General features: G+C 47.8%; 1 protein-coding gene across 1 annotated transcript in view; it reads left to right on the plus strand.

The window, feature by feature from the left end:
• The window catches only part of LOC143283527 (uncharacterized), a 29,692-nt gene that overhangs the window by 2,626 nt on the left and 4,566 nt on the right, over window positions 1–22,500 (plus strand). The window contains exons 3-5 of the mRNA XM_076589772.1: window positions 6,093–6,281; window positions 8,186–8,242; window positions 9,937–15,879. Coding sequence (XP_076445887.1) covers window positions 6,093–6,281; window positions 8,186–8,242; window positions 9,937–15,879 — 6,189 coding nt within the window. The remainder of the gene's footprint in view (window positions 1–6,092; window positions 6,282–8,185; window positions 8,243–9,936; window positions 15,880–22,500) is intronic.

Here is a 22,500-nt window from a genome sequence, read left to right on the forward strand (position 1 = left end):
AGTATAGGGGGAGGGGTGTTTCTCTTTCTCGGTGTGTGGGGTGTGGGGGATGTGTGTCTGTGTTTCTCTTTCTGCGTGTGGGGGGGAAGGGGGAGGGTGTGTGTGTGTGTTTCTCTTTCAGTGTGTGAGGAGGGTGGGGGGGATGGTGTATGTGTGTGTGTGTGTTTCTCTTTCTCTGTGTGTAGGGGGAAGTGGAGGGACGGGTGTGTGTGTGTGTGTGTTTCTCTTTCTGTGTGTATGTATGTGTGTGTGTGTGTGTGTGTGTGTGTGTGTGGATGTTTGTGTGTGGATGTTTGTGTGTGTGTGTGTGTGTGTGTGTGTGTGTGTGTTTGTGTGTGTACACGCGTGCATGCTCCTGTAGAGCCTGTGTGACGTAGTCTGTCCAAATGAATGCTAGGTAAATGTGTTGCGTTGGTTGCACTTATGTGGGCGGAAGTTTGCACATCTTTCACGCACAGCTTTATAATACAATCTGTATCGTAAACTTTCTTTGCTCACATAACATTGACATCAAGAGAAGAATGTATAGATGAGGCCCAGTTTCTAGTTTATCCAGTTTACAAACGGGACCAGTTTCTAGTTTATCCAATTTACAAACGGGCCCAGTTTCTGGTTTATCCAATTTACAAACGGGACCAGTTTCTACTTTATCCAATTTACAAACGGGCCCAGGTTCTAGTTGTTGTTGTTTTTTTCCAATTTACAAACGTTTAGAGAGCGAACGACATGTGAACACAATCATATTTTGGATGAGAAAGAATGATTACTTAACGAAACAGAAGAACGATTATGTGCAATTATTAAATGACAACCCCTGACGGTAGTGTAACACAATGGAGATCTTTCAAAGTAACTTCTTCTTTTTTGTGTGTTTTCCCGGACTTTCTTGGGTCGACCACCGTTTTATTTTGTATATAAATTTAATATGACAATTCAGAATAGATGGAAAAGAAAAAAATACATTAAAAGATTTTTTTTTTAAATCTGAATACAGTCAACATTAACAATAACAGATGGAAGTCATAACCAAGACCAATACTCAGCATTCCATAACTATATCATTGTAATCAAACTAACGTTTATTTTCGATAACCTGCATGTTTGGCGAAGAGGCAGCAGGTGTTTATATGCGTTTCCACCGTCTCTTGAAAGTAACGCCCACTTTCCATGAGAATTCTTTTTCTTTTTCTTTCTTTTTTTTTAAAATGCAAGGTCAGTTTTTAAAATGATGCTTCTTCTTTTTCTTTCTTTTTTTTTAATGCAAGATTAGTTTTTAAAATGATGCTGTGAAATGTTTGGAATATTCGGGAAAATCATTAATAAAACTCCGAAGAAAAACTATCTAGACATTTGGCCTTCGGTCCATGAAAAGAGGGGATGTTCGAGCCATTTGTTGTTTTCCTTCGTTTTTTTTTCTCTCTCAAGGCCTGACGAAGCGCGTTGGGTTACGCTGCTGGTCATGCATCTGCTTGGCAGATATGGTGTAGCGTATATGGATTTGACCGAACGCAGTGACGCCTCCTTGAGCTACTGATACTGATACTGTTGTTTTCGTGTTTGGTTGGGTTGGTTTGTTGTTGTTTTTAGATCAGAAGACCAGTTAAAAGCACGAACAAAACAAAAACGAAACAAACAAAATAAACCTCTAACACCCATTAAAAGAAACCCCCAAATCTCAAGGAGTTGGACGAGGCAAGGCAAGGCAAGAAATTTATTTCATGTACACCCTGGGCGCATAATAAACATTATACATCAACGCCTTTAACACACACCATGTAAACAAAAAGAGTTATATCAAAAAGCAAACAAACAAACAAACAAAAAACGAGATGTCAAGGGAAGACTGGTCACCAGCATCACAGGGAGGCCCAGGCTGAAGGTGGAAGCATGACAAAGCCATGGAGACGGTTTCTTGCCACTGATCCGCAACGTTACGCTCTAGCGATCATTACGGTCAGAAAACTAGCATTGAAAGTTAAAGAAAGTTAAAAAATCCTTTTCGTTTCGAACGACAAAATTGTTCCAGGGTCACAACGACCCGAATAGTATTAGAACTGGCTGTGTAATGACAGGGTTTTTAAAAGGTTTGCTGTTCGTTCATTCGTTTTCTTTTTCGGGGGTAGATTCTTAGATTTTTAGCTCCCCGGGTACGTACAGAAAAAGCGGAAGCCTCTTAACGGCATTCCTCCGATGTACCCGTGCAGAAGATCCACCCCCCAGAAGACAGCCCACCCAGCCAACCTAACCTTATGTCTTGGCTGGTCGGCTTCTCCGTGATTCGGTCTCTGCTTCAGTTTCGGTGGTCAGAAGAAGCACGCTAAAGACGTCCCCACATCAGTTCTGCCCCTGGTGATTTCTATGGAGGGGGCGAGGGGAGGGGAGGTTGAACACACAGTGCATTGTGCGATTCAAATGGACAGATTGCCTAAAATATCAATCAATCGATCACACCAAAAACACTTTAGTAATCTGCATGGAATTTAACTTGTGCAAAACGCTGTAATCGTGGTGGTTTCATCGATTATTGCCCCTTATCACGTTTTTTACCGTTATTATTATGGCACTCAAAATTCAATAATTTTGCGTCAGAAGTACGTTCTATCATTCATTGTAAAAATACGTCATTGTTGTTTGGATGGTTCGACCAAATTCATGTCTGAAGAAATGAAAGGAATGTTATCTCACGAAAAACAAAAAAAAAAACAAAAAAATCTAAAAATACACCCCCTCCTCTCCTAAACCCCAAAGTGCTCGAAAAGTGTATCCAGGTATTTTTAGTAGATAATGCAAGCTGTGTGTGTGTGGGGGGGGGGGGGGGGAATGATGTTGGGGGAGGGGGAGGTAACAAGAGACGGGAGAAGCATTTTTTTTTAATAGTGAGGACCCAGTGTGATCCTTGAGGGAAAGGGAAGGAAGGCGTCTCTGTCTATCGGCCATTGACCGGGCGTGGTGGGTCCACGTGACCACGTTGCTGGGGTGAGGAAGTGGGGGGGGGGGGGGGGGCCTGGGGGCACTGACCACCTCTGATCGGTCAGGGAAGAAGGTGACTAAAGGAATGAATGAATGAATGAATGGTTTATTCATTTATAGGCCATTGCCCCTTATGAAAGGGTGTCACAATTTCTTCATAGACATTGCATCGTGCATTGAAAAATGACATTCGTTCAGATAACATAAATATATCATACCTTAATTTTAAGTAATATGTCCTCACCTTAGTAATACATAATACACATCATGAAACATATTGTATTCAATTGACATTTATACACCTAAATGATATATGATATACGCTAAAATAATAACTCTTACATGCGTGGCTAATAACACTCAGTTACGTTATACACATCGTCCGTATGTAGTCGTTACTGGATACACTAAGACATAAGAACAGATCGGAGCTTAAACGATTTATACAGATAAATTGATAGGTTTCTAATAGTTTGTTCATGCGCTGATGCCATAAGTAACGACAGTCTAAACTGACTTGGGAGCTTAAAATAGAAGAAGGTGGCAGACTCGTTAAGACGCTCAGCTGCCAATACAGAGAGTCCGCGAGGGTGTGGGTTCGATTCCCGCTCTCGCCCTTTTCTCCCAAGTTTGACTGGAAAACCAAACTGAGCGTGTCTTTCGGATTAGACGATAAACCGAGGTCCCCCGTGTGCAGCACGCACTTGGCGCACCGAGAAAAGAACCCATGGCAACGAGAGCGTTGTCCAATGCCAGTGGAGTGATGGCCTAGAGGTAACCCGTCCGCCTAGGAAGCGAGAGAGAATCTGAGCGCGCTGGTTCGAATCATGGCTCAGCCGCCGATATTTTCTCCCCCTCCACTAGACCTTGAGTGGTGGTCTGGACGCTAGTCATTCGGATGAGACAATAAACCGAGGTCCCGTGTGCAGCATGCACTTAGCGCACGTAAAAGAACCCACGGCAACAAAAAGGTTGTTCCTGGCAAAATTCTGTAGAAAAATCCACTTCGATAGGAAAAACAAATAAAACTGCACGCAGGAAAAAATACAAAAAAATTGGGTGGCGCTGTAGTATAGCGACGCGCTCTCCCTGGGGAGAGCAGCCCGAATTTCACACAGAGAAATCTGCTGTGATAAAAAGAAATATAAATACAAATTATGTAAAAAAAAAAATAATAATAATAAAAATAAAAAGAAAGAAGTCCACTCTGACAGGTACACAAATATTATTATAAGCATGCACTCAAGGCCTGACTAAGCGCGTTGGGTTATGCTGCTGGTCAGGCATCTGCCTAGCAAGATGGGGGTGTAGAGTATATGGATCTGTCCGAACGCAGTGACTCCTCCTTCAGAAATTGAAACCGAAACTGAAACTGATCGGTCAGCTCAGACTCTCTGTTTATTGTTCTGTGGTTGGGGGTGAAGGGGTGTGCAGGGGGCAAGAGGGGAGGAGGTGACTAGGGGGGAGGGTGAGAGGATGGGTGGGGGGGTACGTCGTGGGAGTGTCATGGCTGAAAATTGAATGTCTGGGTGGGGGATGAGGATCAGGATGCGATGAGCAGCGTTGAGCATTGTCTTTGTTTTGAGGGTGGAATGTGTGTGTGTGTGTGTGTGGTAGGTGTGTGTGTGTGTGTGTGTGTGTGTGTGTGTGTGTGTGTGTGGTAGGTGTGTGTGTGGCAGGTGTGTGTGTGTGTGTGGTAGGTGTGTGTGTGTGTGTGTGTGTGGTAGGTGTGTGTGTGTGTGTGTGTGTGTGTGTGTGTGTGGTAGGTGTGTGTGTGTGTGTGTGGTAGGTGTGTGTGTGAGTGTGTGTGTGTGTGTGTGTGTGTGTGTGTGTGGTAGGTGGGTGTGTGGCAGGTGTGTGTGTGTGTGTGTGTGTGTGTGTGTGTGTGTGTGTTGTATTGTGCTTTGTTTGTGTATGCGTGTGCGCAGCGATGATAAGAATTCATTCGAAAATGAAAGTATCACCTAGTAAGGTGAAAGTATCACGCGCGTATGTGTGTGTGTGTGTGTGTGTGTGTGTCGTAGGTGTGTGTGTGGTAGGTGGGTATCGAGTTATTGCCTTGACACTGCGCCATGGCAGATCCAGTATGTTCACCAGTGATCAGGGTTCGAGGCCCCCTCCACCACCACCACCCTCACCCCCCACCCCCTGCCCCCCCCCCATCCCCCCCACCTCCCCGTCTTTTTCGGCATGGTGTTGTGCCCTTGGGGAAAGGCACTTTAGTCCGAATTTCACTCACCCCACACATCCAGGTGTGAAGAGGTACCTGACTTTTGGTCGGGGAAGGTTGGAACCGCGGATGGAGAGGACTGGGCCCCGTCTTCCTTACCTCTGCCGAGCCTCACTTGCCGACACTGTGGATTATTATGAAGTCACTGGCGCCTCTTTGTTTTGTGAAAGGTCATGGGAGCATTAGTCCTGTAACTGATTGGGTGTGGAGAGAGTGTCTCTTTCTGTCGCTTTCTGTCTGTCACTCTTCCGCTGTCTCTGTCTCTCTATCTGTATCTCTCTCTCTCTCACTCACTCACTCTTCCGCTCTCTCTCTCTCTCTCTGTCTCTGTCTCTCTCTCTCTCTCTCTCTCTCTCTCTCTCTCTCTCTCTCTCACTTTTTCCCAATGTTCTCATTTTGGGGGCTGGGTGAAAAAAGGCACTGTTGCTTATTCTGTCACCCTCATTCATTCATTCATTCACTCTCTCTCTCTCTCTCTCTCTCTCTCTCTCTCTCTCTCGTTAATGATTTTTTATCTTGTCCTGTCTTGTCCTCTGTCTCTGTCTGTCTGTTCTCTCTCTCTCTCCCTCTCTCTCTCTCTCTCTCCCTCTTTCTCCCCACCCTCTCTCTCCCTCCCTCTTTCCCTCTCTCTCTCCCCACTGTCTCTGTCTCTCTCTCTCACCCTCTCTCTCTCCCCCCAACCCCCAACCTCTCTCTCTCTCTCTCTCTCTCTCTCTCTCTCTCTCTCTCTCTGTCTCCATGTGCCTCCTCCCACAAAAACAAAAAACATTTCAAAGACGAAGAAACGCCGGCTCTCTCTCTCCCTCCACCACCCTCTCTCACTCCCCCTCCCACCCTCCCTCCCTCCCCACGTGCCTCCCCACTGTTCCATTGCCGACTGTGACCATTGCAGAGAAGAAGAAACGCCGGGTGCCCAAGTTCGTGTTCAGCCTCAGGCGGACAGGGTCCGGCAAACGGAGTCGTAAGCCACGCACGGCGGAGGCCAACGGGGTGCGCCCCGTGTCCTACACTTTCGGTGCCTCGGGTTCAAGTCCTGCCTCTGCTGGTGGTGGTGGTGGTGGTGGTAAAGGAAGACCTCAGAGTAAGTGGTGTGTGGGGTGGCTGGGAGTGGGGATGGGTGGGGAGTGTGCGTGTGTGTGTGTGTGTCTGTCTGTCTGTCTCTCTGTCTGTGTGTGTGTGTGTGTGTGTGTGTGTCTGTCTGTCTACCTGCCTGTATATGTGTGTCTGTCTGTCTGTATATCTGCGTGCGTGTGTGTATGTGTGTGTGCGCGCGCGCGCGTGTGTGTGTGTGTCTGTATCTGTATGTGTGTGTGTCAGTGTCTGTGTCTTTGTGTGTGTGTGCGTGCGTATGTGTGTAGGATTCTCGACAGTCTGTAACATCAATTGCTTTAATTAATAAAGTCCCACTGAAGTTGGAAACGTGCTGTTCTTTTACTTGAACTGATTGATGCCTCACCTCATTTCTCACCTCACACTGCATCACTATCACCTGTTAAGATATAGTACTATTTCCTCTTATTCTTTTTGTGTGTAACGATATGACAGGTCATTAATCTAACGTCTGTTCACTAAAGTTATTTTAGACGATAAAGATATAACGTGTAAGGATATGTGAATGCGTGCGTGTCTAAAACGCGTTGTTGCGAATGGACTGTCCGCGCGGAGTGACTTTCTTTGTACAGCGTTTTCCAGTTTTAGTTTGACTCACCCCCGAAAACAGAGTATAGCTGCCTACCTGGCGGGGTTATAACGGTCATACATATAGTAGCCCACTCGTGTACATACGAGTGAACGTGGGAGCTGCAGCCCACGAACGAAGAAGAAGAAGAAGAAAGATGATATGTTTTTTTTAATCAGAACGGGGCTTTGCTGTCATGACCATGTAGTTTATAATTTTCGTGTGTGTGTGTGTGTTTTGCCTTTCGCTGGAATCGAGTGAGAGTTGTTTTGAAACGATGATATGGGGTAAATGGTATGGTTTTTGACTCACTTGTGTAAACAAAGTGAGTCTATGTTTTAACCCGGTGTTCGGTTGTCTGTGTGTGTGTGTGTGTGTCCGTGGTAAACTTTAACATTGACATTTTCTCTGCAAATACTAAAATAGGAAAAATTGAGTTCTTTCCAGTCATCTTGTTTAAAACAATATTGTACCTCTGGGATGGGCACAAAAAAATATATAAAATGAAGCCTAATTATATGCAAACTGCATTTACTGTTATATTTATATTTTGTGTATTCTCTGAACTTGGCACTTTGACCTCTTATTCTGACACAACAACAAGAGGAGTCATTATTATCATTTTTTGTTCAAACAGGAACTTATTTTGCTAAGCATGGAATTTTTATTTATTTTGCAAACGTTTTGGTGCAGATAGTTAAAAAAAAAAAGGGAGATTACTCCGTAATTAATGCTAGGGGACTTAATTTATCACAAGTGAGTCTTGAAGGCCTTGCCTTTTTTGTTCTAGTTGCTGGTGTTGTTGTTGTTTTTTCATTCAAAATGTTTCATTATTCCCTCCATTCGTTGTTCATGAGCTTTGTCACTACAGATGCGTGTTTCGGGAAACGTATGTTGAATTTTTTGTCCATGTGTTTGATTAAGGAGTTGGGAAGATCTTGGTATGCGAATGTGTGGAGGAAAAAAATAGGTACATGGTTTTTCAACGAAATCGGTCTCAATGTTTTACCTTGTGTAAGAGTTAATTGTGTGTGTGTGTGTGTGTGTGTGTGTGTGTGTGTGTGTGTGTGTGTTGCGTCGCGCGTGTGTGTGTGTGTGTGTGTTGCGTCGTGCGCGTGTGTGTGTGTCTTGCGTCGTGCGTGTGTGTGTGTTTGTGTGTGTTGCGTCGTGCGTGTATGTGTGTGTGTGTTCTGCGTCGTGCGTGCGTGTGTGTATGTATGTGTGTGTGTGTGTGTCCTGTGTCCTCTGTGTGTGTGTGTGTGTGTGTGTGTGTGTGTGTGTGTGTGATCCAGGTCTGCTTTTTGAAGAGATCACCATTCCCGAAGATGACGGCAAAATAGAGACCGTCTCCCTCTCATCCAGTGGTATGTATAGTGTACTGCCTGCATGCAAACTCTTTTTCCCCCGCCACGACAAAACTATGGCATGTGTCAACACGTGCGATGCTTTACACACGTTCATATGCAGTCAGGTTTTTGAAGAAGAAAAAAAAGAATCAAAAGGTGTGTGACTGAGGTTTATAATTATGTTTCGTGGATGTGATGTTTGAAGAACTGTTAGTAATGATAATAATAATAATAATAATAAGGGTATTTATATGGCGCTGAATCTTGTGCAGAGACAAATCTAAGCGCTTTCACACCAGTCATTCACACGCATGCATAACTCTAAAACTGAAGAAACTGAATACAAGGAAGAGGTAGAGGAGGGAGGCTACCTTGTGAAAAGGTGGGTTTTAAGGCCAGACTTGAAAGAGCTGAGTGCGGAGACCTGACGAAGCGAAAGAGGAAGTTCATTCCAAATACAAGGTCCAGAGACAGAGAAAGAACGGCGTCCAACAGTGGAGTGTTTGAATCTGGGTATGCGTAAACAGAGTTTGATTGACAATGAATCTTGCGTGAAACTATATTTTAATAAAAGACATTAAGAGGGATGGGAACAAAGCGAAATGCGAAAAGCAGGCGTGAAACTATTTTCTAAAAAAAGATATCCTGCACTTCGCTTCAGTTAGCAAACCTCTCCAAGAAGGATACGACTGACTATCATACACTTTATGACACGTGATTGTATGTAGTTGTTGTGAGTGTATCGTTGATCTGCCGTCATACTTTGGAGAGTCGTCAGAAGCTCGTCATGCGATCGTTACACCGATTCACTTACCGTGCAAAGGAGACACATACCCCCCCCCCCCCCCAAGACCCCCACGCCCCCGTCCCGTAAGACCCCCTCACCCTCCCGTTCACCCTCCCCCACACACAGACACACACACACATGCACAGAAAGAGACACAGGCAGAGACACAAACGATAAAATGATAAATAAAGAAGCTGTCTCAGGGATCGAATACCAATACCAAGCTTTCACCTGCTTTCAAGACGTGTGTATTGTAGTTTGGAGCATAGGAGTCACACGGCTTGTTATTTATGGCTGTTTTGTTGTTGTTGTTGTTGCTGTTGTTGTTGTTTTGTTTATTTATAAATCTATTTATCTGTTGTTTTTTGGTTTTGGTGGGGTTTTTTGTTGTTGGGTTTTTTTGTTGTTGTTTTTTTTTTTTGGGGGGGGGTTGTTGTTGTTGTTTTGGTGGGGTGGGGTGTGGGGGGGCGGGGGGGCATGGAGAGGATTCTGTATGCCAGTAGATAGTCAGTGTCAGACAGGCATGCGTTGTGCTTGAACGTGCAAGACGGCATTCGATTGTGTGATTCGTCGCGACACCTGAGACAAATAGTTAGACTCGAGAAATATCACATCCTTTCTCTCTCTCTCTCTCTCTCTCTCTCTCTCTCTCTCTCTCTCTCTCTCTCTCTTTCTTTCTATTTGTATGTCTTTCACTGTCTGGCTGTGTCTTTCTCTTCCTCTTTGTCAAACACACACACACACACACACACACACACACACACACACACACACACACACACACACACACACAACAGCAACAACAACGACAACAACAACAACAACCAAGAACAGAAAGTCGCCAGCCACTTATCTTCACTCTGTCGTTCTCCTCTCTACATGTGCCAGTTCCTTTTTTACCGACACAAACTACGTCTTTTTTCAGATGATAACGTGGAGAAAGACCAAAGCAAGAAAGAGAAGAAGAAAGAAGGATCCCAGAAGAAAAAGTCCTCCAAGAAAAAGAAAGACAAAGGGGCCAAATCCAAAGCCGACAAAACAAAGAAAGGCGCGAAGGACAAAGACGACACGCCAGCTGGAAAAGAAACGCCCAAGGAAAATGAAAACGAAGCAACCATTGAGAAAAGCGCAACAGCGGTTATTGCAGCAGTGCAAGAAACCGTTCGGGCAAAGTCCCAGGAGAATGAAACGACCGTTGGAGAACACATTACAACAGCCACTGCAATGGTTGAACAAAGCCTCCCTGCAAATTCCCAAACGCCCGTTGAGGAAAATGTAACAGCTGTTGCCACGACTGTTCGAGGAAGCGTCCAGGTAAAGTCCAAAGACAACGAAACAGCCATTGAGAAAACTGTGACCGCAACCGTGGCAGCTGTTGAAGAAAGCTTCCCTCAAGTCAAATCGTCCCAGGAAGATCAAACAGCCGTTGAGAAAACTGTGACCACAACCGTGGCAGCTGTTGAAGAAAGTTTTCAAGTCAAATCGTCCCAGGAAGATCAAGCAGCCGTTGAGAAAACTGTTACCGCAACCGTCGCAGCTGTTGAAGAAAGCTTCCCTCAAGTCAAATCGTCCCAGGAAGATCAAACAGCCGTTGAGAAAACTGTGACCGCAACAGTGGCAGCTGTTGAAGAAAGCTTTCCTAAGGTCAAATCGTCCCAGGAAGATCAAGCAGCCGTTGAGAAAACTGTGACCACAACCGTCACAGCTGTTGAAGAATGCTTTCCTAAGGTCAAATCGTCCCAGGAAGATCAAGCAGCCGTTGAGAAAACTGTGACCACAACCGTCGCAGCTGTTGAAGAAAGTTTTCAAGTCAAACCGTCCCAGGAAGATCAAACAGCCGTTGAGAAAACTGTGACCACAACCGTCACAGCTGTTGAAGAAAGCTTTCCTAAGGTCAAATCGTCCCAGGAAGATCAAACAGCCGTTGAGAAAACTGTGACCACAACCGTCACAGCTGTTGAAGAAAGCTTTCCTAAGGTCAAATCGTTCCGGGAAGATCAAACAACCGTTGAGGAAAACTTAACACCAACTGTTTCGACGGTCGAAGAGAGCCTGCAAACGAAACAGCCGAGGGAAGAAAATGCAGGAATCGAAGAACTCATCATCGCGGCTGTAGCCAACACTGAAGAAACCAAGCCCTTTAAACAATCCCTAAACGAAACTCAACTGGTCCAGGAAGTCATGGTGGTCGAACTGGCCAAACCAAGCGAACAAACTCCAGATCACACAGCAACAGAATCCGGTGTGCAGAATAATGCTGAGGACGACTCGAGTGAGGCGAAATCAGAGGCAGAGACACAAGAAGCTAAGACATCGGAGAACCAAAAAACACCGCTCAGTCAAGAAGAGGAAACACGAGGGCACGAAACACAAACCAAACAAGACGAGGTGAACCCAGCAACCGAACAATGCAGAGCAGAATCGGAAAGCCAAGAAGAACAAAAAGAAAATAATGACGAAACAAGAGAGGACAAAGCAGAAGACAAAGCAGAAAGGGACAAAGAAGACAAAGCGGAAGGGGTGAAGGCCACAGAGGACAAGCCAGAAGAGGACAAAGCGACCAGAACTGAAGAAACTAAACTGAGCGAAACAGTCATGTCCGAAATAGCAACCCTTGTAGAAGGCAGTAAAGATGAACTAAACATGAGCACAGACGCCGCTCCTGCCGCGACAGAAGAGGTGGAGGTTGTCTTGGAACCTTCTGTGGCCACCGTGGCTCACACGGTTTGCACAGGCATTAAGATAGAAAGGGAGACTTCACCAGAGATAGAACAAGTGACTGCTGTCAAGCCCATCAGTGAAGAAGCAGAGCAACAGATTGCATCAGATGTCATGTCAGATTCCAAAACTGCTCTTGAGAATTTGGTGGTGAACGATATTAAAAATGAACCAGATTCTGTTGTCACAGAACCCGAAGCGACAAAAGAAACTAGAGCTGAACCCAGCAATGAGATTCGACAGACAGTGGAAACCCTCACCACAGGTTTGACTCAGACAGTCCCAGCTGCACAGGAACAGACAGAGTCGTCGGAAACGCCAAAAGATGGGTGTGGTGCTGCAGACATCACGGAGTCCATCGTGGTCGCCTTGGAGACAAAAGACCAGACCTGCCAGGACACGGCTACGTCACTGAGCACTCAGGTCGCGGATGACAACAGCACCTCTGACAACAAAGCAGCCGATGGGGTTGACAAGGAAATCGTCGTTGAAGACGTCGTCATGGAAACCATGAGTGCACAGGTTCAGACAGCTGCTGAGACTGTGCCCTCGATGACAGTCATGAAGTCAGCACCGGAGCAAGTTGAGGCATTGGCCCAGTCAACTGTCGTCTCAGAAAACAGCAACGATTCCCAAGAAAACGGAGCTGTTGATACAGTCGAGGAACGACCTGCAGAAAGTGAGAAAGAAAGCGAAGCCACGGCAAGCAAGGAGCAGGAGGCTGAGGGCGCGGCAGCACGCCCAGAAGCTGCAGAACAGATTCCCGCAGAGGGTGAAACTCAAGCAGCAGGAGAAAACTCACCTCCGCTGTCCCCGTCACAAATCAAAGCGATGGAAAAGGAACGCAAAGCTGCCAAGAAGAAAGAAGAGAAAGAGAAAGCCAGGAAAGAGAAGGAAGAAAAGAAACGACTGAAGGAGCTGAAGAAGCAGGAGGCCAGAGACAAGAAGCAGAAAGAGAAGGAGGAAAAGGAAAGAAAATTGCGAGAGCTGAAAGAGAAATCCAAAGCCGCAGTGAACGTGAACGTGGAGGTGAAGCGACAAGAGGCAGCGCAAGAGGAGACAACAGAGAGTGCCGCAGACAAAAAGGACACGGACTCTGCCCCCAGCAAAGCCATCAGAACAGGAATGAAACCAGAAGAAGAGGCGTCTTCTTCAAAAGCCTCGATCACAGAGCATGCATCCATCAGTGTCGTGAAAACCGAAACAAAGCAAGAAGAAACGAATGCAGTAGATTCAGACACACAAAGCTCCGAAACTATGACCGACGCCCAGTCCACACTTCAGACCGAGGCAGCAGAGGTCTCTACACCCTCCACCATCAGTGAAAGCAGAGACAAAAACCTGGCCACAAAGGTAGTGGAGTCCATCAGCATCAAACCACAGCAACTCGGCGACAGTCAGGACACCGAAACGCCAACAACATGTACAGAAGAAATCGCCCGACAGTCAACATCCTCAGCCACCTCCACATCCTCAGACTCTGCAGCCTCCGGACCCTACAGTCCCGCCACACCAGACAGCCCGTTCAGCGAGCCCAGATCCCCCGACACCAACCTCTCGGAGGACTCTGCCCCGACCAGCCCTGTCTCTCCGGATACGGGCGACACGGCCCGCTCCGGGCCCCTGAAGAAGATCGTGCTGGGACCGCGCCTGCGCACGGCCATCCTGAGGAAGAGCAGCAGCGGGGCGGAGAGCGAGGAGAAACGAGTGAGCCTCACCCAGCCCCGCTTCGTGCAGGCCCCCACCCAGCTGACTCCCCCACCTCGCAAGCAGAGGCCGCGGCGACCCCTGGAGCAGGTGTGGAGCCCGCTAGGGGACTACGCCACCAACCGCGCTCGCAACGCGAAGAAAAGTCCCCCCGGTCAAGCGGAATCCCAGGCTGTTGTTGAAGAGTTTGTGACGGTTTCCCAGTCTTCCAACAGTGAGTCATCTCCAGCGCCGTCTGTTCCCCACACAGAGAGGAAGACCGAAGGTTCACAGAGAGAAGAGGCCGACATAAATCAACAGCAAACCACAGTCACCGCTTCTGTAAACTGCGATTCAGCTTCTGCCCTTACGCTCCAAAAAGAAAGCCCAGACACTGACGCTTCAATTGTGAAGACTTTGGGGGGTGAGGTTGAAAAATTGATGACAGTTTCAGTCACCACGTCTGTTGAGTCTGTTCCAGCATTGGGCGCTTCGCAGTCTGTGAGTGATGACACTGGTGGAGAAATAAGCGGTCTGCAAGAGGTGGAAATGCGCCGACACAGGGAGACAGCGGCTTTTGTTTTCGACACTCCCCTTCTTCCCTCGGCACCAGAGAACACCACTGACGACACCCGCACCAGTGACGTCACAGCTGACGACGACGGCGGATACAAGGTGATGCGCGACCTGTCTTCTCCAGGGTCGAGAGTTTCCATACACTCCGATCCCTCCTCGCCGACCGTCGTGTCTGTTGCCTCCATCGTTCTGAGCGGGCAGGTCGACAGTCCGGACAACCTCCCCTCCCCCGACCCTCCTCATCCCGCTTCGGACCTGCAGAGCACGGACAGTGCACGTGAAGTGCACGAGCCAGAGCAGCAGACCGTGAAGCTCGAAAAGGAGGATGAAGAGAACGATGAAGATGCCAGATCAGCCCCACAGGTGACCAGCACAGGTTTACAGGCCATGGCAGCTGACCTGGTGAATCAGGCCAAGGAGGACGCCCAGGAGGAGGTCATCAAATTCATCTCGGAAGACAGAGTCCTTGAGAGGGACGTGGACGCGGAGGAAAAGGTCGTCAATAAATGTGAAGCTGTGTCTGTGGAAAAGGGGGCCGTACCACGCGTTGAAGGCACGGCGTCTGTGAGCTGTGATCAGAATGACGTGACACACAGCACGGATCACAGTGAGCAGCCAGGGAACGACACGGAACAGCACAGTGCTCATGGCGAAGTGGAGACTCACAGTTCCAGCGGTGAACTTTGTGATAGTGGTGAAACATTGAACGAAAACTGTGAGAAGAACATTTGTGCTGAAGTAGAAGTAGAAGAAGGAGACGAAGTGCAGCAAAATGAAGTTGTTGCAGCGAACGAAGACAGTGCCAATAAGATTTATGAGGACATTGTGGCTGTAGCTGCAGAACCCTTTGTGTCAATAAACAGTTCTCCTTCAGAAAAGACTCACTCATCAGACAGTTCAGATTCACACGTGCATGTGTCAATAGATGGTGCTTCAACGAACGTGGATAATAGTTCTGCGTCCAAACACTGTGCAAAACATAACCCAGAAACTTCGGACTGCAAAGAAGAATCAGAAAGCCTTTGTCAGGTTGAAAGCATTGCAACAGTAACTGCATTGCAGGCTTCCATAGAAATTCCTTCCCACGAGAAACAAGAAAAGTGCCCGAAAGAAAAGTCAGAGTCCATCTGTACTGCCACAGAGGAACTTGAAACAACAGTGAAGACGGAGGCTGAGAGCACCAACGAAGAACACTCAGACTCGGAATCTCAAGTCCCCTTGGAAAACATCGTGGAACTGGGAGCGGAGATTACGATCGGAGAACCATCGGAAGACCACGAACTCAAACTCAGCACAGACAAAGACGCAACACCCTCAGCACCTGAACGAGAGTCTGTTGAGCTTCAGCAGTGTAAGGAAGTTCATCAGACCATCACCATCAACGTTGATGATGCTGAAGCAGCTGTGGAGAAGCAAGAGCCACCCGTAAACCTGGAAGCAACTCTCCAGCACTCTTTGAGCACTCCGGAAAAGGAATCCGGACAAGTTTCACCGGATGAAAAGTGCCTTGAAACCCACACAGAGCAAACAGAATCGAGCCCAGAAACCGACCCAGCGGCCAGTCCAAACCAGAAGGCAAATCCCAGCACGGGCCAAGTCCTCACAGAACCCCGTTCCCCAACTGTCACGGTTGAGGCCGACACAGCCGCCGAGTCCTCAGGAAACGGAGAGCAGCAGCTCCTGAACGGTGACCACGGCACCGGAAACACCCCTGACATGCAGGTGGATGAAGAGGAGAGGGGGGAGGTGGGGGAGGTCATGGTCAACGCCCAGTGTAACGGTTGTCACGTGCCCGAGGCCAACTCCAGCGACACCATTGACGCCTACCTCAAGCTGCAGGACGGAGCTGAGCAAGTCCACAAGGCCGCGCACGCCGAGAAGATTCAAGGTAACAGTTCAGTTCAGTTACTCATGGAGGCGTCACTACGTTCGGGCAAGTCCATATACTGCCACACCACATGTGCTGAGCAGATGCTTGACCAGCTGCGTGACCCAACGCGCTTAGTCAGGCCTTGAGATGGGGGGGGTGGGGGGGGGGAGCATAAATTAACTCTCTCCATACGAACGGCGGAAGGGACGACGTTAACAGCGTTTCACCCCAATTAGCATCATCAAAATATTACAAGCGGAAGACTGTTATACTGAAGAGGTGAATGTTGACAGAGAAAACCACAATTCTGACGACGGAAGCTAAAGGCTGGGTCATTCAGACACCCACTGGACTTCCGAGGGGTCTGTGTAGAGGAGAAGAGAGGACTGGCCGAAGCATAAGAGTTAAAGTAATGAATAGATAATTAAACAAATAAATGAATAAACAAAAAAAAAATGAATGAATAAACAAATAGATAAATAAATAAATGAAAAATATAAGAAAATAAAGAACAAGTTAATAATAATAATAATAATAATAATAATAATCCTCATCATAATTATAATAATATGAAAATAATAAGAATAAGAAGATCAACGAGGTAACAGTGGAATAATACTTCATTATCATTATCGTTACTGTTATCATTATTGTTGTCAGTATCACTATAATGTCACCACCGAGAAACCCACCATACCACCACCGCTGTCGCTGTGATAAGTAAGGTGATGAGGTTTACGATATATTGGATTCTTGTGGGGGGGGGGGGGGGGGGGTTCTCAAGGCCTGACTAAGCGCATTGGGTTACGCTACTGGTCAGGCATCTGCTTGGCACATGTGGTGTTGTGTCTATGGATTTGTAGTGCAGTGTGCGTGTGTGTTTGTGTGTGTGTGTGTGTGTGTGTGTGTGTGTGTGTGTAGTGTAGTGTAGTGTTGTGTATTATGGTGAAGTGCAGTGCAGTGTGAGAGCGCGCGCGCGCGCGCGTGTGTGTGTGTGTGTGTGTGTGGAAGATGATTTAGAGAGATATGTGAAAATGGCGAAAGGGGAGAACATGATATGATCGTTTGTATTTCTTTTGTTCTTCTTCATCACACAATTTCATGTTTTTGATTCCTCGTTCACGTTTACTGTTGGTGTAAAATACCAATACTGTTACCAAATTTTCATACCTTCCATGCGCACGATACTTGTGTGTGAATGCGTTAGCGCGCGCGCGCGTTAGTCTTTGTATTGTATTGTATTACTCTTAATTTTTTTGTCACAACAGATTTCTCTGTGTGAAATTCGAGCTGCTCTCCCCAGGGAGAGTGCGTTGCTACATTGAGAGCGCCACTTTTTTTTTTTTTTTTTTTTTTCCTATGGAAATGGATTTTTTTTTTACAGAATTATATAGGGACAACTCTTTTGTTGCCGTGGGTTCTTTTACGTGCAGTAAGTGCATGCTGCACACGGGACCTCGGTTTATCGTCTTGTCTGAATGACTAGCGTCCAGACCATCACTCAAGGTCTAGTGGAGAGGGAGAAAATACTGTGCCGGGATTCGAACCAATACGCACAGATTCTCTCACTTCCTAGGCGGACGCGTTACCTCTAGGCCCTAACTCCCACTCCATGTATGTATGTGTGCGGGGGTGGGGGGTGGGGGGAGGGAGGCGGGGGGAAGGCGTACCTTGGGCCGACCGACTATGATTAATTAATTAATTGATTGATTAATTAATTTGTTTACGGATCTTCTCCACGAGCTCGCGTATACAGATTCCAGCAGGAGTTATATTACACCATGACAGCTACTTAATACAGACAACAGGGAGACACCGTGTCAACTTTTGTCAGGAGGTGGGGGTTGGGGGGAGGGGGGGGGTTAGAGGGGATGGGGGGGGGGGGTAGAGGCAGCAACAGCTCTGACGCCTGGACGGAGGACTGAGGAATGAAGCTTGGAAACGGGCTGTTGTGGGGAGAGAGGGAGGGGGGCGGTGTGGGGGGAAGAGGGGGGGGGGAACAGGGGAGCGTGGTCTCATCAGTAAAGGCCAGCAAAGTGTGTGTGTGTGTATGTGTGTGTGTGTAAGGAGAGCAGGGTAGGTGTGTGTGTGTGTATGTGTCTGTGTCTCTGTGTTTGTGTGTGTCTGTGTCCAAGTCCGTGTCTGTGTGTGTGTGTGTGTGTGTGTGTGTGTGTGTGTGTGTGTGTGTGTGTGTAAGGAGAGCAGGGTAGGTGTGTGTGTGTGTCTGTGTCTGTGTGTGTGTCTGTGTGTCTCTGTGTTTGTGTGTGTCTGTGTCCGAGTCCGTGTCTGTGTGTGTGTGTGTGTGTGTGTGTGTGTGTGTGTGTGTGTGTGTGTGTGTGTGTGTGTGTGTGTGTGTGTGTGAAGAAGGTGGTTTCAGATGGAGAGGTTGAGCGGCTGAGGGCAGGAAGGTGGGGTGAATGTGGGGAGGCAGCCGTGATGAATGCTGACAGAGAGAGAGAGAAAGGGAACTGGTGCTCCACAGAGAGGGAACTGGTGCTCCACAGAGAGAGAGAGAAAGGGAACTGGTGCTCCACAGAGAGAGAGAGAAAGGGAACTGGTGCTCCACACAGAGAGAGAGAGAGAGAGAGAGAGAGTAATGATATAATAACAACATGATAATAATGAAGATAATAGATATGATAATGATAATGATAATAACAATGAATATTTGGACGCCTTATCTCCGGAGAGCCCACATACATTGATGCAGATACATTTATAACATCCATTTGCATCACAAAATAAACAGGTTTCAAACACGCACACACACACACACACACACACACACACACACACACACACACACACACACACACACACACACACACCAGGCATTCAATTCATACCGATACAACCCCATTCATCTCTCCACTGATCCACCAACAATCGCAGAAAGACAACACCGCCAAAAAACGAATCATTACGACTGTGGAAAAGGTGCGTTTTGAGAGCCGATCTGAACGAGGACAAAGAGTGAGTGTGTCGGACAGAATCAGGGAGTTTGTTCCAGATGACAGGTCCAATGAAGGAGAAAGCACGTTCCCCATGGAGTTTCTTTCGCCAACAGACAGACGGACAGACAGACAGGACAACATTCTTCAGGTAGAGAGGTGGGGAGGGTGGGGTAGGGAGCAGTGGTGAATGCTATTAGAGAGAGAGAGGGGGGGGACAGGTGGAGAGACAGACAGACAGGCAGACAGGACAACATTCTTCAGGTAGAGCGGTGGCCAGACCAGGGGAGCAATGATGAATGCTGATAGAGAGAGGGGACAGGTGGAGAGAGACAGACAGACAAGCAGACAAACAGACACAGACAGACAGACAGACACAGCAGACAGACAGACAGACACAGACAGACAGACAGAGAGGGGACAGGTGGAGAGAGACAGACAGACAGGACACCCTTCTTCAGGTGGAGCGGTGGACAGATCAGGAGAGTTGTTATGAATGCTAAGAGAGAGAGAGAGACAGATGGAGAGAGAGACAGACAGACAGACAGGCAGACAGACAGGCAGACACACAGACATAGACAGACAGACAGGCAGGCAGACAGACAGGACAACATTCTTCAGGTGGGGTGGTGGACAGACCAGGGGAGCAATGATGAATGCTGATAGAGAGGACAGGTAGAGAGAGACAGACAGGCAGACAGGACTACATTCTTCAGGTAGAGAGGTGGGGACGGTGGGGAAGGGAGCAGTGGTGAATGCTATTAGAGAGGAGAGGGGACAGGTGGAGAGAGAGACAGACAGACAGGCAGACAGACACAGACAGACATGACACCCTTCTTCAGGTGGAGCGGTGGACAGACCAGGGGACTTGTTATGAATGCTGATAGAGAGAGAGGGGACAGGTGGAGAGACAGACAGACAGAGAGGACAACATTCTTCAGGTAGAGCGGTGCACAGACCAGGGGAGTTGTTATGAATGCTGAGAGAGAGAGGGGACAGGTGGAGAGAGAGACAGACAGACAGACAGGCAGGACAACATTCTTCAGGTAGAGCGGTGCACAGACCAGGGGAGTTGTTATGAATGCTGAGAGAGAGAGGGGACAGGTGGAGAGAGAGACAGACAGACAGGACAACATTCTTCAGGTGGAGCGGTGCACAGACAAGGGGAGCAATGATGAATGCTGATAGAGAGAGGGGACAGGTAGAGAGAGACAGACAGACACAGACAGACAGACAGGCAGAGAGACACAGACAGACAGACAGACAGGACACCATTCTTCAGGTAGAGCGGTGGACAGACCAGGGGAGCAATGATGAATGCTAAGAGAGAGAGGGGACAGGTAGAGAGAGACAGACAGACAGACAGACAGACAGGACAACATTCTTCAGACTCAAGGCCTGACTAAGCGCGTTGGGTTACGCTGCTGGTCAGGCATCTGCTTGGCAGATGTGGTGTAGCGTATATGGATTTGTCCGAACGCAGTGACGCCTCCTTGAGCTACTGAAACTGAAACTCTTCAGACGGACTTCTCTATCTGAAGAATTGTGTCCTGTCTGTCTGTCTGTGTGTCTGTCTGTGTCTGTAGAGCTGTGATGAATGCTCAGACAGAAAGACAAACAGACGGACGGACAGAAAGGACAACATTCTTTATATCCGAGGTAAACGGATAAACATCCATGTGTGATTTTTCCTTCTACCCCCACCGCCCCACCCCCCTTTCCCCCCGCCCTCTCACCCCCTCACCCCCAGCCCCTGAAGTAGGATCCACACGACACTCTACAATACTAAAATTAATGATCAACGCACAAAAGACAAGAGAGAGATGGGGAAGTATGATGATCTTTGTAGTTGCATTTCTTGTGAAGAGAGAGACAGAGAGAGGGGTGATGAGAGTGAGTGTATGTGTGCGTGTGTGTGTGCGTGGTGTGTGTGTGTGGGGGGGGGGGTAGATGTGCAATGCGGTTTGGCTGACTGAAATGGAGAGGCACGTAAATTTCAGTAATCTGCATATTTGTATATAGCTATTTCACTTTGGTGCCATTTAATTTATCTTTTTAATTTCTGTTCATTTTATTTGTTTGTTGTTTTCTTCTTATGTTGGACATGTGCTGCTGCCAAAAAGAAAATCTCTGTACCAAAGTATAGACAATAAAGTTTATGTATTGTATTGTATTGTATTGTATTGTATTGTATTGTATTGTGAGTAGCCAGCGAGAAGGAGGCTTGGCAGCATACTCTCCTTCCCCCCCCCCTCCCCCTGACGCCCCCACCCCCACCCCCTCGCCTTCCTCCTCCTCCCCCCACTCCTTCCCCATTTTAAAGCCTCTCGCCGGACACAGTCCGAAGACTACCTCCTGAGAGAAAAAAAAAAAAAGTGGTAAGGGGGGATGGGTTGAGGGGGTTAGGGGAGGTGGGGGGAGGGGGGAGGTGGTCACGCTTGGCAAACGGTGCGTGTCAAGACAAAGGGGAGAGAACCCACACACGTCGCCACACACAGGGAGCGGGGGGGGGAGGGAGTGGAGATGGGTGTGTGTGTGGGAGGGGGGGGGGGGGTCGTCGGGGGTTGGGGAGGAGTACTTCGTGCTCATGACACCAACAACCAATAGCTGAGAAAGAGAGAATGGAGTTAAGGAGATGGGAATGTGTGTAGTACGTGTGGGTGTGTGTGTGTGTTTCTGTGTGTGTGTGTGTGTGTGCCTCTACGTGTGTGCCTCTCTGTGAGTGTGTGTGTGTGTGTGTGTGTGTGTGTGTGTGTGTGTCTGGTTGGTACGGAGAACCCCGGGGGCAGGGTGGTGGGGGAACAGGGTGAAAGAGCGGTGGAAGGAGAGAAGGTAGGTAAACTAAAAGGTCGGGCCATACCGCACATTCTTCCTCCTCCCCTCCCCCCCCCCTCCTCCTCCTCCTCCTCCCCATCCCACTCTCAACCCTACCCCACCCCACCCCTTCCCACCCGTCAGTTGCCAACAAAGTCCAAGAAGATGGACTGACGACGACGATGGTGGTTGGCGTAAGATGTGAGTGTAGTAGGGTGGACAGGAGTTGTAGGATTGAAGACAGGATGTGGGGGGTGGGGGGTGGGGTGGGGACGGGAGATGTGGGAGATGGTGGAAGGGAAAGCTTGTGTATGAAGCGAGGTACCACGGAACGGCAAAAAGAGAGTAATAATAATAATAATGGATACTTATATAGCACACTATCCAGAAATCTGCTCTAGGTGCTTTACAAAAAACGCTTTTGTTAACATAAAACATTATATCTATGTTACATACACACACCAAAATATGACTACACACACACACACACACACACACACACACACACACACACACACACACACATACACACTGCATACATACATTGTAACATACATGTGTATCTAACAGCTACCCGAACACATACGCACACATAGGCAGTCACAAACTTACTTAAACACACACATATATATATAAGTATCGTAGGACAGGAAGGAGGGCAGTTTGTGTATGAAGCGAGGTACTACGAAACACCAAAAGGGGGTGTATATATCGTAGACGGGGGTTGGGGGAGGGGGTTTGGGGCGGAGGTGTGTGGAAGGGACATCTTGTATAAGAAGCGAGGTTCCATGGAACGCCAAAAGGAGTGTAATAATCGTAGAAGGACAGGAGGCGGGGGGGGGGGGGGGGGCGGGGGGAGGGGGGGGGGCAATTT

The sequence above is a fragment of the Babylonia areolata genome, chromosome 6 (genome assembly GCF_041734735.1).
Source record: "Babylonia areolata isolate BAREFJ2019XMU chromosome 6, ASM4173473v1, whole genome shotgun sequence".
NCBI classification, from domain to species: Eukaryota; Metazoa; Mollusca; class Gastropoda; order Neogastropoda; family Buccinidae; genus Babylonia; species Babylonia areolata.